This window comes from Gossypium hirsutum, chromosome D02 (genome assembly GCF_007990345.1).
Source record: "Gossypium hirsutum isolate 1008001.06 chromosome D02, Gossypium_hirsutum_v2.1, whole genome shotgun sequence".
NCBI lineage: Eukaryota > Viridiplantae > Streptophyta > Magnoliopsida > Malvales > Malvaceae > Gossypium > Gossypium hirsutum.
The window spans coordinates 2,618,826-2,633,389 of NC_053438.1; the positions used below are offsets into that span (position 1 = coordinate 2,618,826).

At 37.2% G+C, this 14,564-nt stretch overlaps 2 protein-coding genes across 2 annotated transcripts; both read left to right on the forward strand.

Annotated features, from left to right (window-relative positions):
* The first annotated feature begins 6,754 nt into the window (after window positions 1-6,754).
* On the forward strand, window positions 6,755-8,359 carry LOC107934436 (UDP-glycosyltransferase 75C1). The gene has a single exon (XM_016866868.2). The coding sequence runs from the start codon at window positions 6,812-6,814 to the stop codon at window positions 8,219-8,221; it is 1,410 nt and encodes a 469-aa protein (XP_016722357.1). The 5' UTR covers window positions 6,755-6,811; the 3' UTR covers window positions 8,222-8,359.
* Window positions 8,360-10,738: 2,379 nt separating this feature from the next.
* On the forward strand, window positions 10,739-14,564 carry LOC107934429 (UDP-glycosyltransferase 75C1). The gene is made up of 2 exons (XM_016866858.2): window positions 10,739-12,633; window positions 13,849-14,564. The coding sequence occupies exons 1-2, from the start codon at window positions 11,052-11,054 to the stop codon at window positions 13,863-13,865; spliced, it is 1,599 nt and encodes a 532-aa protein (XP_016722347.1). The 5' UTR covers window positions 10,739-11,051; the 3' UTR covers window positions 13,866-14,564.

Sequence of the window (14,564 nt, forward strand, 5' to 3'; positions counted from 1 at the left end):
AAAGTTTTCGGCATCACGTTTACAGTGATCAGAGCTACGGTTCGGAGCTTGGTTCGGAGTTCAGTTCGTGTCCGGTTCGTGTCCAGTTCGGAGTACCTTTGGTGTTCATCTAACAAGTCGATATGGGCGACGTAATTCAGCTACAAGTTCCACAATTGACGAAGACAAATTATGGAAATTGGAGCATTCGAATGAAGGCTTTGTCGGTTCGCAAGATTGTTGGGAGATCGTTGAAAAAGGATACATCGAGCCCGAAGATGCCGCTACAGAAGCAGCTTTATCAAATGACGCTAAGAAGGCGTTACGAGAAGCACGAAAGAAGGATCAAAAGGCCTTGAATAGTATCTTTCAAGGTATGGATGAATCAACCTTCGAGAAAATATCAGATGTGAAGAACGCGAAGAATGCATGGGAGATTTTGCAAAAATCATTTCAAGGTGTAGAAAAAGCTAAAAAGGTACGCCTTTAGTCACTTAGAGCTGAATTTGAAATGTTAAAAATGAAGAGCTCCGAGAATATCGATGACTATGCCAATCGTGTAAAATCGGTGGTAAATGAAATGAAACGAAATGGAGAAACTCTTGACGAGGTAAGAGTGATGGAGAAAATTCTACGGTCACTCACACGCAAATTCGAGTACGTAGTCGTTGCCATCGAAGAATCAAAAGATTTGTCAAAGATGTCGCTCGAAGAACTTGTGGGTTCTCTGCAAGCCCATGAGCAAAAGATGAAGCTAAATGAAGATAGTGAAAATCTTGATCAAGCCTTGCATAGCAAGTTGTCCGTCGACGACGGAGAAACAAGTAATAACTTTAACCAAGGAAGAGGAAACCGCAGAGGATACCGTGGAGGCTACCGTGGTGGAAACAGAGGAGGAAGAGGATCACGAGGACGTGGAAATCAATCATATGGGAGATATCAAGAAAATAAAGATTATCAAACATTCAACCGTGGACGTGGATCTAGAGGTCGTGGCCGAGGCAGATTTCAAGAAAATAAATCTCAGGTACAATGCTACAACTGTAACAAGTATGGACATTTCAGTTACGAGTGCAGATCAACACACAAAGTGGATGAAAGAAACCATGTAGCAGTCGCAGCAGAAGGCAACGAAAAAGTGGAATCAAGTGTCTTTCTCACTTACGGAGAAAATGAAGATCGCAAGAGAAGTGTGTGGTATCTCGACAACGGTGCAAGCAACCACATGTGTGGAAGAAAGGAGCTGTTCACAGAATTAAATGAAACAGTTCATGGACAAATAACTTTTGGAGACAACTCACATGCAGAAATCAAAGGAAAGGGCAAGGTTGTTATAACACAAAGGAATGGAGAGAAGAAGTACATCTCAGACGTTTACTACGTACCAGCTTTGAAGAGCAACCTGATCAGTCTTGGTCAACTCCTAGAAAAAGGATATGAAGTTCATATGAAAGACCGCTCACTCGCCATCAGAAACAAAAGTGGAGAATTAGTTGTTCGAGTTGATATGACGCGAAATCGTCTTTTCACCCTCGACATCGAGTCTGGAGAAGTAAAATGCATGAAGACGGATCTGAAGAATGAATCATGGTTGTGGCACTTAAGGTACGGACATCTCGGATTTTCTGGCTTGAAGCTGTTGTCGAAGACAAATATGGTGAATGGATTACCAAGTATTAATCATCCAGATCAACTGTGTGAAGCCTGTGTCAAAGGAAAGCAGCATAGGCAGAAATTTGAAGTAGGAAAATCTCGAAGAGCTAGAAGACCATTGGAAATTGTACACACCGACATATCTGGTCCGTACGACATTGAATCACTCGGTGGAAACAGGTACTACCTAACTTTTATTGATGATTATAGCAGAAAATGTTGGGTTTATTTTCTCAAAGCAAAATCGGAAGCCCTAGAAAAATTCAAGGAGTTCAAAGCAATGGTGGAAAAACAGAGTGGTCGATATTTGAAGATACTCAGATCCGATAGAGGAGGCGAGTATACTGCAAAGCTTTATGAAAGTTTCTGCAAGGATCATGGAATCATTCATCAGTTAACAGCCAGACGCACTCCACAACAAAACGGAGTTGCAGAAAGGAAGAATCGGACAATTCTGGATATGGCAAGAAGCATGATAAAAGGTAAACACCTTCCGAGAACTTTCTGGGCTGAAGCCGTTGAATGCGCAGTTTATCTGTTGAATCAATGTCCAACAAAAAGTGTAAGACACAAGACACCAGAAGAAGCATGGAGCGGTCACAAGCCAAGAGTTGGACACCTCAAAATTTTTGGATGCATTGCATATGCACACGTTCCTGAGCAACAGAGGAAAAAGCTTGACGATAGAGGAGAGAAGTGTATCTTTATAGGCTATGACAAAAGAAGTAAGGCCTACAGACTTTATAATCCTCTTACTAAGAAATTGATTATCTCAAGAGATGTCGAGTTCGATGAAGCGGATTACTGGAGATGGAGTGAAGAAGAAAAGAAAGTGGAAGGATTATTTTTCAACGAAGACGACAATGATGTCATCAACCAAGAAGAACAAGGCGATGATCAAAGTCCTGGTACAACAGCCCCTTCGTCACCAACCAGCAGCAGCGGAAGCAGCAGCTCAGATGAAGCACCCACAAGAACACGGAGTCTCAACGACATCTACAATTCTACGGAACCTGTAGAGACGCAGTTCGATTATTCACTATTCTGTCTAATGACAGAATGTGATCCAGTGACATACGAAGAAGCAATTGAAGACAATAAATGGAAGAAGGCCATGGACGAGGAGATTGCTGCAATAAGAAGGAATGACACGTGGGAGCTAACAAGTCTGCCAGATGGACATAGCCCGATTGGTGTCAAGTGGGTGTACAAGACGAAGACCAACAAAAAGGAAAAGTAGAGAAATACAAGGCAAGACTAGTCGCCAAAGGCTACAAGCAAAGACAAGGAGTGGACTATGATGAAATATTTGCTCCAGTCGCAAGAATAGACACAATTAGGCTTCTCATAGCGGTCGCAGCACAATACAAATGGAAAATCTATCAGATGGACGTCAAGTCTGCATTCCTGAATGGCTACTTGGAGGAGGAAGTCTACATAGAACAACCACCTGGATATAGCATACAAGGAAAGGAGGACAAATTCTACTGATTGAAGAAAGCTTTGTATGGATTGAAGCAAGCCCCAAGAGCATGGAACACAAGGATCGACGAGTACTTCCGAAGAAATAGATTCATCAAAAGCCCGCACGAACACACCCTGTACACAAAGAAGAATGGATATGGAGATATCATGATCGTATGCCTATATGTGGATGACATGATCTTCACCGGAAACAATCCAGGTATGTCTGATGATTTCAAGAAAGCTATGACTAAAGAATTTGAAATGACAAATATCGGTGAGATGTCATACTTTCTTGGAGTCGAGGTGAAACAAATGCAAGATGGAATTTTTGTCTCTCAAAAGAAGTATGCGGAGCAGATTTTGAACAAGTTCAAAATGAAGGATTGCAAGCCAGTAGTCACGCCAGCTGATCCAGGGATGAAGCTAAGTGTTGATTCGACAAGGGAGTCGATAAATCCGACGTTGTTTAAAAGTCTCGTTGGAAGTTTAAGGTATTTGACAATCACACGACCAGATATTACATATGCAGTAGGATTGGTGAGCAGATTCATGGAGAAGCCGAAGCAAGACCACTTAATTGCCGCAAAAAGAATTTTGAGATATATCAAAGGTACGATGAACCATGGTTTATTCTATACCCATTCACAAGATTCAAAATTAGTTGGCTACTCAGATAGCGATTATGGGGGAGACTTGGATGATCGGAAAAGCACTTCCGGATATGCATTCCACATCAGTTCCGCAGTTTTTTCATGGTCGTCAAAGAAGCAACAAACAATTGCTCTCTCAACATGTGAAGCAGAGTATATGGCCGCAGCAACTTGTACATGCCAAGCAATGTGGTTGAAGAATATTTTGGGAGAAATAGGTGTTTCAAATGAAGGTCCAATTACCATCTACATTGACAACAAATCCGCTATATCACTTGCCAAGAATCCGGTGTCGCACAGCCGAAGCAAGCACATCGATACGAAGTATCATTTTATCCGAGAGCAAGTGAAAAACAAAAACGTGGAGTTGGTCCATTGCAGGACAGAAGATCAACTGGCAGATATTTTCACAAAGCCGTTGAAAGTGGAGACATTCAACAAATTCAAAGAGAAGCTCGGTATGAAAGTTGGGTTTGAGGGGGAGTGTTAGAAATCAAACCCACTCCAAGCATAATCTAGAAGCATGAGACGTGGAGCAATTTTGTGCCATGCAAAGTGCTGAAATTTTAGCCATACAAAGTGCTCCATTATTGAGATGTTTTGTGGCTGGAAATTAAGTGGATTAATAGCCACATTTGTTGTCACTTTATCAGCCTATAAATAGAGGCTTGAACTTGTGTTGTAATGAAGAAAAATGAGAAGAAAAAAGAAATAAGAGAAGCAACGTGAGTGAGAGTGAGAAGGTTAGCAAACCTTGAGTGAGTTAAAATCTAGCAGCAGCTAGACTATCTAGTCATTGAGAAAATATTTGTAATCTTCGTATTGTAATATATTGAGTGTGTAATAAAAAGTAAATTTTCGGCCCATCACGTTTCCAACAGATTCCGCCACTCTCTCGCACCATGGACACCCACTATCCGAAGAGTTGATAATAATTCCTCTACTAATAAAAAATTCTTTCGTTGGAACACGATTAATCGCCATCATCTATAGGAAGCTACGCTTTCTTGGTGGGACTTTCAATTTCCAGATTCTATCAAACTGAAATTCTACCGTTCCCATCCCATCATAAGCTAGGAGAGACACATTCACGACATTAGTTGCACGCCCAGCTACAAACGAACCTGGCTCGGATACCAAAAATGTAGGGAAAAAATAGTCACAGAAGACTATTGTCAAACAACGTGTATGCAAGGAAAATACTAAACTATAGAAAATTTAAAAAGAAAGAAAAGCTGAACTCAAAATGACTGAAGTTGCTGTATTATTCACACACAAAATGAAATAAACGTAGGCCTATAAATAGCCTTTACACCATAACAAACTAACGTAAAAATGTGCAACACTATTGCACGATCATAACAAAAAATAGAGAAATAAGGAAATTAACAAACTAAGCATAGCACAGCAAATCTAAATTTAGAAAAACCGACTTTGAATCATTCTCCAACATCGAAAATGGTGGAGGGCTGAATCCAGAGTAAAGTTGACGGGATGTGATGTTTACGCGCCACCTCCGTAGCCCAATGAAGGAGCAAATAGTAGACACTGCAAGTGATGGGTTTACCTTCGTTTTCACTACTTGTTATAAACTCAGAGATGGCATCTCTGCCTCGTCTCTTGAATTCAGACATGTAATTGTCTGTGTCATTGCCGGGTTTAATTTCGTCGTCGTAGCTATCCGAAAAAGGTAAAAACGATAGGCCTTCAGCAGTGGGGGACTTTGGTCATGCGACTGATGACGGAGATGCTGGTGATGAAAGTTACACGTGCGTTGATAGGTACAAGATGCTTGGCGAATTGTAAAGTCGGGTTTACGTGGCCTTGTGCAGGATAGGTCACTACGATGAAATGAGGCTGTGACATGATGGTGACGGCGGCGAGTGTTGGCGCGTAATTCGTGAAGGAAATTAATGGGTTTTTATAGTGAAGAGAGGCATTGATAAAAGGTGATGTTTGAGCTGACGAATTTCAAAGATTCCTAAACCTTGTTGGACTTATCTGGTGTTTTTTCAATGCTTAGGTTGCAGCTTGATGCATGATGCTGTTAGAGAGAGTTTCATACTACACGACTCTTTGGGGTTTGAATTTAATTCACCAATTACAATTTTAGTTAAACTAAACCCCAACACTAAACACGTAAGTTCATATTTGGTTAAACTACCTACCAAGTTATCCATCTATGCCTAAACATTTTTTTACTCACTCAATTTTTTAAACTTTCAAAATGGTCATTCAATTCATTGGGTTCCATTTTTTTATCCATTTCCATTAAGCATCGTTAAATGCCTGGTAGGGTTAATTTTTAAAAATTATGACTAAATTGATACAATATGTAAATTTTGAGGAAAAAATTTGTTATTATACTAATATTTAAATAGTCACTTCAACTTTTTGTCAAACACTTAATGGAAATGGACCAAAAAATAAATCTGATTAATTATGTGACCATTTTGAAAGTTTTAAAAGTTGAGTGAAAAAAAAAAACTTAAACATATTTAATAGTATTAATGTGTCGAACAATTAAAGTATCCACTTGTCACAATATTAAACCCCACGTATGATTGTTTTCTTGAATATTGTGTATATTATATATGATAAAAGATTGTATAAAATTATCATTCTACGTCATCCCTAAGAAAATGATAAATTAAATTTTGTCTCTTACAAAATTCAAATTCAACTAAAAAACTAATATAGAATCACAGTTTCATATAAACTTTTCTTTTATAATATATAGGTATAATATATATATTCCATTTAGCAATTGTTTTTAACTCTGGTCTTTTAATTTGTCACAAACAAAAATTTTGACTTCGATATTAATACTAAAATAATATTTGTCCTTGTAGCGGAAGAATGTGTGTGACAACGTGATAAATATTTTTCCAAACAAAATCCAAAAGGAATTAGGCATCTTCAAATTCGTCAGCCCAAACGTCACTGTTTTTCAGTGCCTCTCATCACTTATAAAAACACTTTGATTTCCTTTCTTACTTACTCCAAATCCGACGTTCGTACAAAAAGACCAGTAGAACTACCTACGTGCCGCCGTCACCACCATGTCACAGCCTCATTTCCTCCTAGTGACCTTCCCTGCACAAGGCCACATAAACCCAACCTTACAATTTGCCAAGCATCTTATACGTATTGGCGTACGTGTAACTTTCATCACCTGCATCTCCGCTCGCCGCCGCATGACCAAAGTCCCCACTGCTCAAGGCCTAACGTTTTTACCCTTTTCCGATGGCTACGACGACGGTTTTCAACCCGGCGATGACATAGAACATTACCTATCTGAATTGAGGCGACGAGGCAAAGAAGCCATCTCCGAGTTTATAACAAGCAGTGAATACGAAGGCAAACCCGTCACTTGCATTGTCTACACCCTGTTCATCCATTGGGCCTCGGAGGTGGCGCGTAAACATCACATCCCGGCAGCTTTACTTTGGATTCAACCCGCCACCGTTTTCGACATCTATTATTTTTACTTCAACGGGTACGAATCCACCATTAAAGTTCCAGTTGATGAAACAAACCCAAAGCGTTCAATAAAATTACCAGGTCTGCCGCTACTCGCCACCCGCGACCTTCCGTCGTTCGTCACCGCTTCAAACGTTTACCGTTGGGCACTGTCGTTGTTCCAAGAACAAATGGATATCCTCGCTGATGAATCCAACCCCAAAATCCTTGTTAACACCTTCGATGCTTTGGAACAAGAAGCATTAAATGCCATTGAAAATTTCAACATGGTCGGCATCGGACCTTTAATCCCATCTTCTTTCTTGAACTCAAATGACTCCTTGGATAATTCCTTGAGAACCGATCTTTTTCAATCCGATTCAAAAGATTACATCCAATGGTTAGACTCCAAACCAAAATCGGCGGTCGTTTACGTTTCCTTCGGGAGCATTGCGGTGTTAACCAAGCAACAAGTGGAGGAAATCGCTCGAGCTTTAATATCCAGCCGGCGACCGTTTTTATGGGTGGTGAGGAACTGGAAAGATGGAGTCGAAGAAGAGAAAGAAGAAGATAAACTGACTTGGAGGGAAGAATTGGAACGGTTTGGGATGGTGGTTCCATGGTGTTCGCAAGTGGAAGTATTGTCTCATCCGTCGTTGGGTTGTTTCGTGACGCATTGTGGGTGGAACTCGACGTTGGAGAGCATGGTGGCCGGTGTACCGGTGGTGGCTTTCCCTCAATGGACGGATCAAGGGACTAATGCGAAGCTGATTGAAGATGTGTGGGGGAATGGGGTGAGAGTGAGTGCTAATGAAGAAGGGATGGTGGAACGTGATGAGATCGTTAGGTGCTTGGATTTGGTGATGGGGGATGATGAGAAAGGGATGGAAGTGAAGAAAAATGTAGAGAAATGGGAAGGGTTAGCCAGGGAAGCCTCCATGGAAGGCGGCTCCATGGATATGAACCTTAAAGCTTTCGTGGATGATGTTGCTCAAGGTTGTTGGAAGTAAATTTATCATTTTCAAATCAATTCACTGTTATAATAGCAGCTATAAATATTGTAATAGCAACAATATCAATTCACTGTTGCAAATAAATTTTTAATTTGTGTTTGTATTAAATGTATGCTTTAATTAATTTTGGTGTAACGTTTAAGTTTTTTTAAAGATTAATAATTAAATTTAGTTAAAAATAATTAAATTGATAAAATATATAAACATTGAGGATAAAATTCATTATAATCCCTTTTAATACCTTTTATCGTACTGGATAAGGGTGTGCCAAATTCAAGTAAAATCAAAAAAATTCGGTTAACCGATTGAATTCGGTTAATCAGTCAGTTAACCGAATTTTTTCGGTCGGTGGTCGATTAATTATTTTCTCATTTTCCGGTTAACGGCTAATTCAGTTCGAAACCGGTCGGTTAACTGAATTGTTTTGATTTAATCGAAAAATTAATAAATAAAATTATAATATATAAATAGGCTCACTATTCACCTAAGCCCAACCCAAACCCAAGTATCCAACCCAACCCAACCAAATCATAAAAATTACAGATAATTTATGTATTAATTTCAAGACTTATGTAATGTTTTTAATTATGTAGTGATTCAATTCGATTAATTCGGGTAATTCGGGTAATTTGGGTAATTCGATTAATTTTTAACCAAAAATAAAAAATATATAATTTTCGGTTAATTTGGTTAACCGACTGAATTAACCGAAAAGTTTTTGATTCGGTTAGTTTTTTTTTTAAAAATTCGATTCAGTTAATAGTTAAAAATATTGAAAGTTCAATTAATTCAATTAATATTTTTTCGAGTCAGTGAACTGACTGAACACCCCTAGTAGCGGAGTAGGTATTATCATACGAATGATAAGCCACCACACAAGTTTATGCGGATGTGGTTTTCTTGGTTTAATTTTGCCACAAGTCCCTATACTTTATAAAAGTCATGGATTTAGTTCCGTTATTTCAATTTGATCACTTTAGTCCTGCACTTTTCAAAATGTTCAATTTTAGTCCCTATACTTTTAAACTTTTGAAATTTTCATCCTTAACCAAAAAATAGTAGTTAAATTTGTTTGTTTAATTTCAATTCCTAGAAATGTACTATACATATAATTGTAGATTTAATATATATTCTCCAACTGAATCATTTTAAGTCCCTATTTTTTTCGAATTCTAAAATTTCCGTCTCAATACAAATGATAGTCACCGATCCATTAACTAAAATTTTAGTAAGTAATATGTGAAAATAGCCAACTAAAATGCTAGTACACACATGATGATATGTTTATTGCATCAAATTTTAAAAATAACAGAATTTAATGAATTTAACAATTATTGTTTAGTGATGACTTTTAAAATTTAGAAAGTATGAGCATTAAAAGTGACCAAATTAATGTATAATTAAGAATTAGATCCACAACTTTTGTAAAGTAAGACTAATAATAAAATTTAATCTTGTTTTTTTCTTGAAAGAAATTAAAAGTGACCATTTAAGTATTATATGTGCTAGGGATGGGAGATTAATACGAATCGTGGGATGGATTTTAAATAGTTCGAATTTTTTTTGTGTGTGTGTGGACAATGAGTAATTCTTTGCCCTATATAAAAGTATCATTTTATCCATTTAATATGTATAACTATTTAAATGGTGAAAACGAAAATGCATTATAGAAAAACCTTTATGTTTAATTTTTTTGAAACTGTTGTGGAAAACCTTAAATGTGGTTAATTGCCTTGCAAACCCTCCTTATTTATTATTTTCTTTTTATTCCCCTTCAACTCATTACATTGTGTTTCAACAAGCTCTTAACCTATTTTTGTAATTAAATAGGCCCTTAACTTATGATTTTTACTCATAAAATCTCTTTATTTTAATACTAAAGTAAATATGTTTTACTCATATTAAAGGGCTTTTTAGTATTTTAGCCTTGCTAGACTGTATGTTGTTGAACCTGGCACCTGCATTGTAGAATTTTTTTGATTATTTTCAATGCTTAAGAACCAATGAAAACATAGATGGAAGGCTAATATACTAAAAAGTGCTTAAACTATTACACTTTGTTTAAGTAAGCTTTTGTACTATTTTTGTCGTTAAATAGGCCCTCAAACTATGATTTTTACCCATGAAAGTCCTAAATTTTAATATTAAAGTAAAACTATTTAAAAAATATATAAATTAATTCGCATTTTATGTTGATGTGAATTTGATGAGAATAGTTTATTAAATAAAAAATTAAAAATTAAAAATTGTTGAGAGTGCTTATATGCATGACATGCTTAATTACTATTCTGAAATTGCTGATTACTTTTTTAGATTTTATGTTTATGTTAAAGTGTATATAATTTTTATTGCATCAATAAGAAATTAAGATAAGAGCTTGAAATTCAAAATATATTTACTTTAATATTAAAATAAAAGGCTTTTATGAGTAAAACTCATAGGTTAAGAGTTTATTTAAATATAAAATTAAGTTAAGGGCTTGTTTAAACACAACCTAGTGAGTTGAAGGGGAATAAAAAATAAAATATATAACGAGGGTTTACAAGGCAATTAGCCACATCTAAGCGGCACCCTTTCACTTCTTTTTTATAGTTACTTAAAATGGGAAATTTGCATTTCAAATTCCTAAATACTTTAAATTATTACATTTCAGTCTGATACCTGCCACAAAAAAACAGTACAGTAACAAACATGCCATTTTGATGTATGTATATATATACTCGTTTTGCTATTGTTTTTGACTTCGACTTTTAATTGGTCACAAAATTTTTGGATAATTTTTTTAAAATAATTATATTAGTCCTTGCAGAGCAAGACAGCGGGATGAATGGTTTTCCACAAAATCCAAAAGGACTTGGGAATCTTCAAATTCGTCAGCCCAAACGTCACCCTTTTTCAGTGCTTCTCATCATTTTTAAAAACACTTCGATTTCCTTTCTTAGTTACTCCAAATCCGACGTTCGTAAAAAAAGACCAGGTGAACTACCTACGAGCCGCCGTCACCACCATGTCACAGCCTCATTTCCTCCTAGTGACCTTCCCTGCACAAGGCCACATAAACCCAACCTTACAATTTGCCAAGCATCTTATACGTATTGGCGTACGTGTAACTTTCGTCACCTGCATCTCGGCTTGCCGCCGCATGACCAAAGTCCCCACTGCTCAGGGCCTAACGTTTTTACCCTTTTCCGATGGCTACGACGACGGTTTTCAACCCGGCGATGACATAGAACATTACCTATCTGAATTGAGACGACGAGGCAAAGAAGCCATCTCCGAGTTTATAACAAGCAGTGAAAACGACGGCAAATCCGTCACTTGCATTGTCTACACCCTGTTCATCCATTGGGCCTCGGAGGTGGCGCGTAAACATCACATCCCGACAGCTTTACTTTGGATTCAACCCGCCACCGTTTTCGACATCTATTATTTTTACTTCAACGGATACGAATCCACCATTAAAGCTCCTGTTGATGAAACAAACCCCAAGCGTTCAATAAAATTACCAGGCCTGCCGCTACTCGCCACTCGCGACCTTCCGTCGTTCGTCACCGCTTCAAACGTTTACCGTTGGGCACTGTCGTTGTTCCAAGAACAAATGGATGTCCTCGCTGATGAATCCAACCCCAAAATCCTTGTTAACACATTCGATGCTTTGGAACACGAAGCATTAAACGCCATTGAAAATTTCAACATGGTAGGCATCGGACCTTTAATCCCATCTTCTTTCTTGAACTCAAATGACTCCTTGGATAATTCCTTGAGAACCGATCTTTTTCAATCCGATTCAAAAGATTACATCCAATGGTTAGACTCCAAACCAAAATCGGCCGTCGTTTACGTTTCCTTCGGGAGCATTGCGGTGTTAACCAAGCAACAAGTGGAGGAAATCGCTCGAGCTTTAATATCCAGCCGGCGACCGTTTTTATGGGTGGTGAGGAACTGGAAAGATGGAGTCGAAGAAGAGAAAGAAGAAGATAAACTGACTTGCAGGGAAGAATTGGAACAGTTTGGGATGGTGGTTCCATGGTGTTCGCAAGTGGAAGTATTGTTTCATCCATCGTTGGGTTGCTTCGTGACGCATTGTGGGTGGAACTCGACGTTGGAGAGCATGGCGGCCGGTGTACCGGTGGTGGCTTTCCCTCAATGGACGGATCAAAGGACTAATGCGAAGCTGATTGAAGATGTGTGGGGGAATGGGGTGAGAGTGAGTGCTAATGAAGAAGGGATGGTGGAACGTGATGAGATCGTTAGGTGCTTGGATTTGGTGATGGGGGATGATAAGAAAGGGATGGAAGTGAAGAAAAATGTAGAGAAATGGAAACGGTTAGCCAGAGAAGCCGCCATGGAAGGCAGCTCCTTGGATATGAAGCTTAAAGCTTTTGTGGATGATATTGCTGAAGGATATCGTAAGTAAAATTATCACTTTCAAATCAATTCACTGTTTCAATAGTAGTTTTTTAAACAGTTATTATCGTACCATGAAACTTGATTAGGTTTTACCTTGTAGTAAACATGCGAAGGACGACCCACCACACAAGTTTATGCAGATATGGTTTTTTTTTTGTTTAATTTTGCTACTAGTCTCTATACTTTATGAAAGTTATGGATTTAGTCTCAATACTTTAATTTGACCATTTTTAGTCCTGCACTTTTCAAAATGTTCAATTTTAGTCCCTATACTTTTAGTCTTTTAAAATTTTAGTCCTGAACCAAATAATAGTAGTTAAATTTTTTTGTTTAAATTCAATTACTAGTCATGTCCTATGTGTACAATTATAGATTTAATAAATATATTTCCCAATTGAATCATTTTAAGTCCCTATTTTTTTCGAATTTTAAAATTTCCGTCTCGACACAAATGATAGTCACTAATCCATTAACTAAAATTTCAGTAAGTAATATGTGAAAATATCAAACAGAAATGCCATTACACATATGATAATATGTTTGTTGCATCAAATTTTGAAAATAACAGAATTTAATGAATTTAACAATTATCGTTTAGTGAAGGCTGAAATTTTAAAATTTAAAAAGTAAGAGAATTAAAAATGACCAAATTAAAGTATCAGTATTAAATCTACAACTTTTGTTAAGTAAGAATAATAATAAAATTTAACCTTATTTTTTTCTTGAAAGAAATTGAAAGTGACCATTTAAGTATATAATATGTGATTGGGATTGGAGAATATGAATGGCGTGATAGATTTTGAATGTAGGAAACAAAATTTTTTGAAATGTGGTTGTAGGATGGAGTGGGTTGGATTTATTTGTGTGTGGTCAATGTGTAACTCTTTGCCTTTATACTATATAAAAGTATCATTTTATCCGTTTAATATGTATAACTTTAAATATGTAGAAATGTGAAAATGTATTATAGAAAAGCCTTTATGTTTAATTTTTTTTAAATTTTATGTTCTAAAGTCACTAAATTATTAGTAAATTTATGTTTTGATTACTCAACTTCAAAAAGTTACAAAATGGTCATGAGTTATTAGAAAATTTTCATTTCAGTTGTTCAACTATTCAAAACTTTTTTTGTTTAAGTCATTACGCTGTTAAGTTCTTTCTAAGTTCAATTAATGAGCTCCAACCGATGATTTAACAATCGTATGGTGGATTAGTACTCATCGACGAGTAGAGGAAATCCCTTGAGATTTTTTATCCAGCCGGCAACCATTTTCATGGGTGGTGAGGAACTGGAAAGATGGAGGCTACGAAGAGAAAGAAAAAGATAAACTGGCTTGCAGGGAAGAATTGGAACAGTTTGGGATGGTGGTTCCATGGTGTTCGCAAGTGGAAGTATTGTCTCATCGTCGTTGGGTTGCTTCGTGACGCATTGTGGGTGAAACTCGACGTTGGAGAGCATGGTGGCCAGTGTATCAAGGGACTAATGCGAAGCTGATTGAAGATGTGGGGGGAATGGGGTGAGAGTGAGTGCTATTGAAGAAGGGATCATGGAACGTGATGAGATTGTTAGGTGCTTGGGTTTGGTGATAAGGGATGGGGAGAAAGGGATGCAAGTGAAGAAGAATGTTGAGAAATGGAAAGGGTTAGCGGGGGAGGCCGCCATGGAAGGTGGGTCCTTGGATATCAACCTTAAAGTTTTTGTGGATGATGTTGCTCAAGGTTGTTGCAAGTAAATTTATCTTTTCATATAATTATCTACATCTATATCTCGAATTCTTAAATCAAGAAATAATATGTTTGAAAACGATCAAATTCCTCTTGTTGTAATAATAATAATATCAAATGACCTAAAATTCGATGAAATGTTACAAATTAATTTTTAATTTATGTTTGTATTAAATTTACGCTTAAATTAATTTTGGGTTATGGT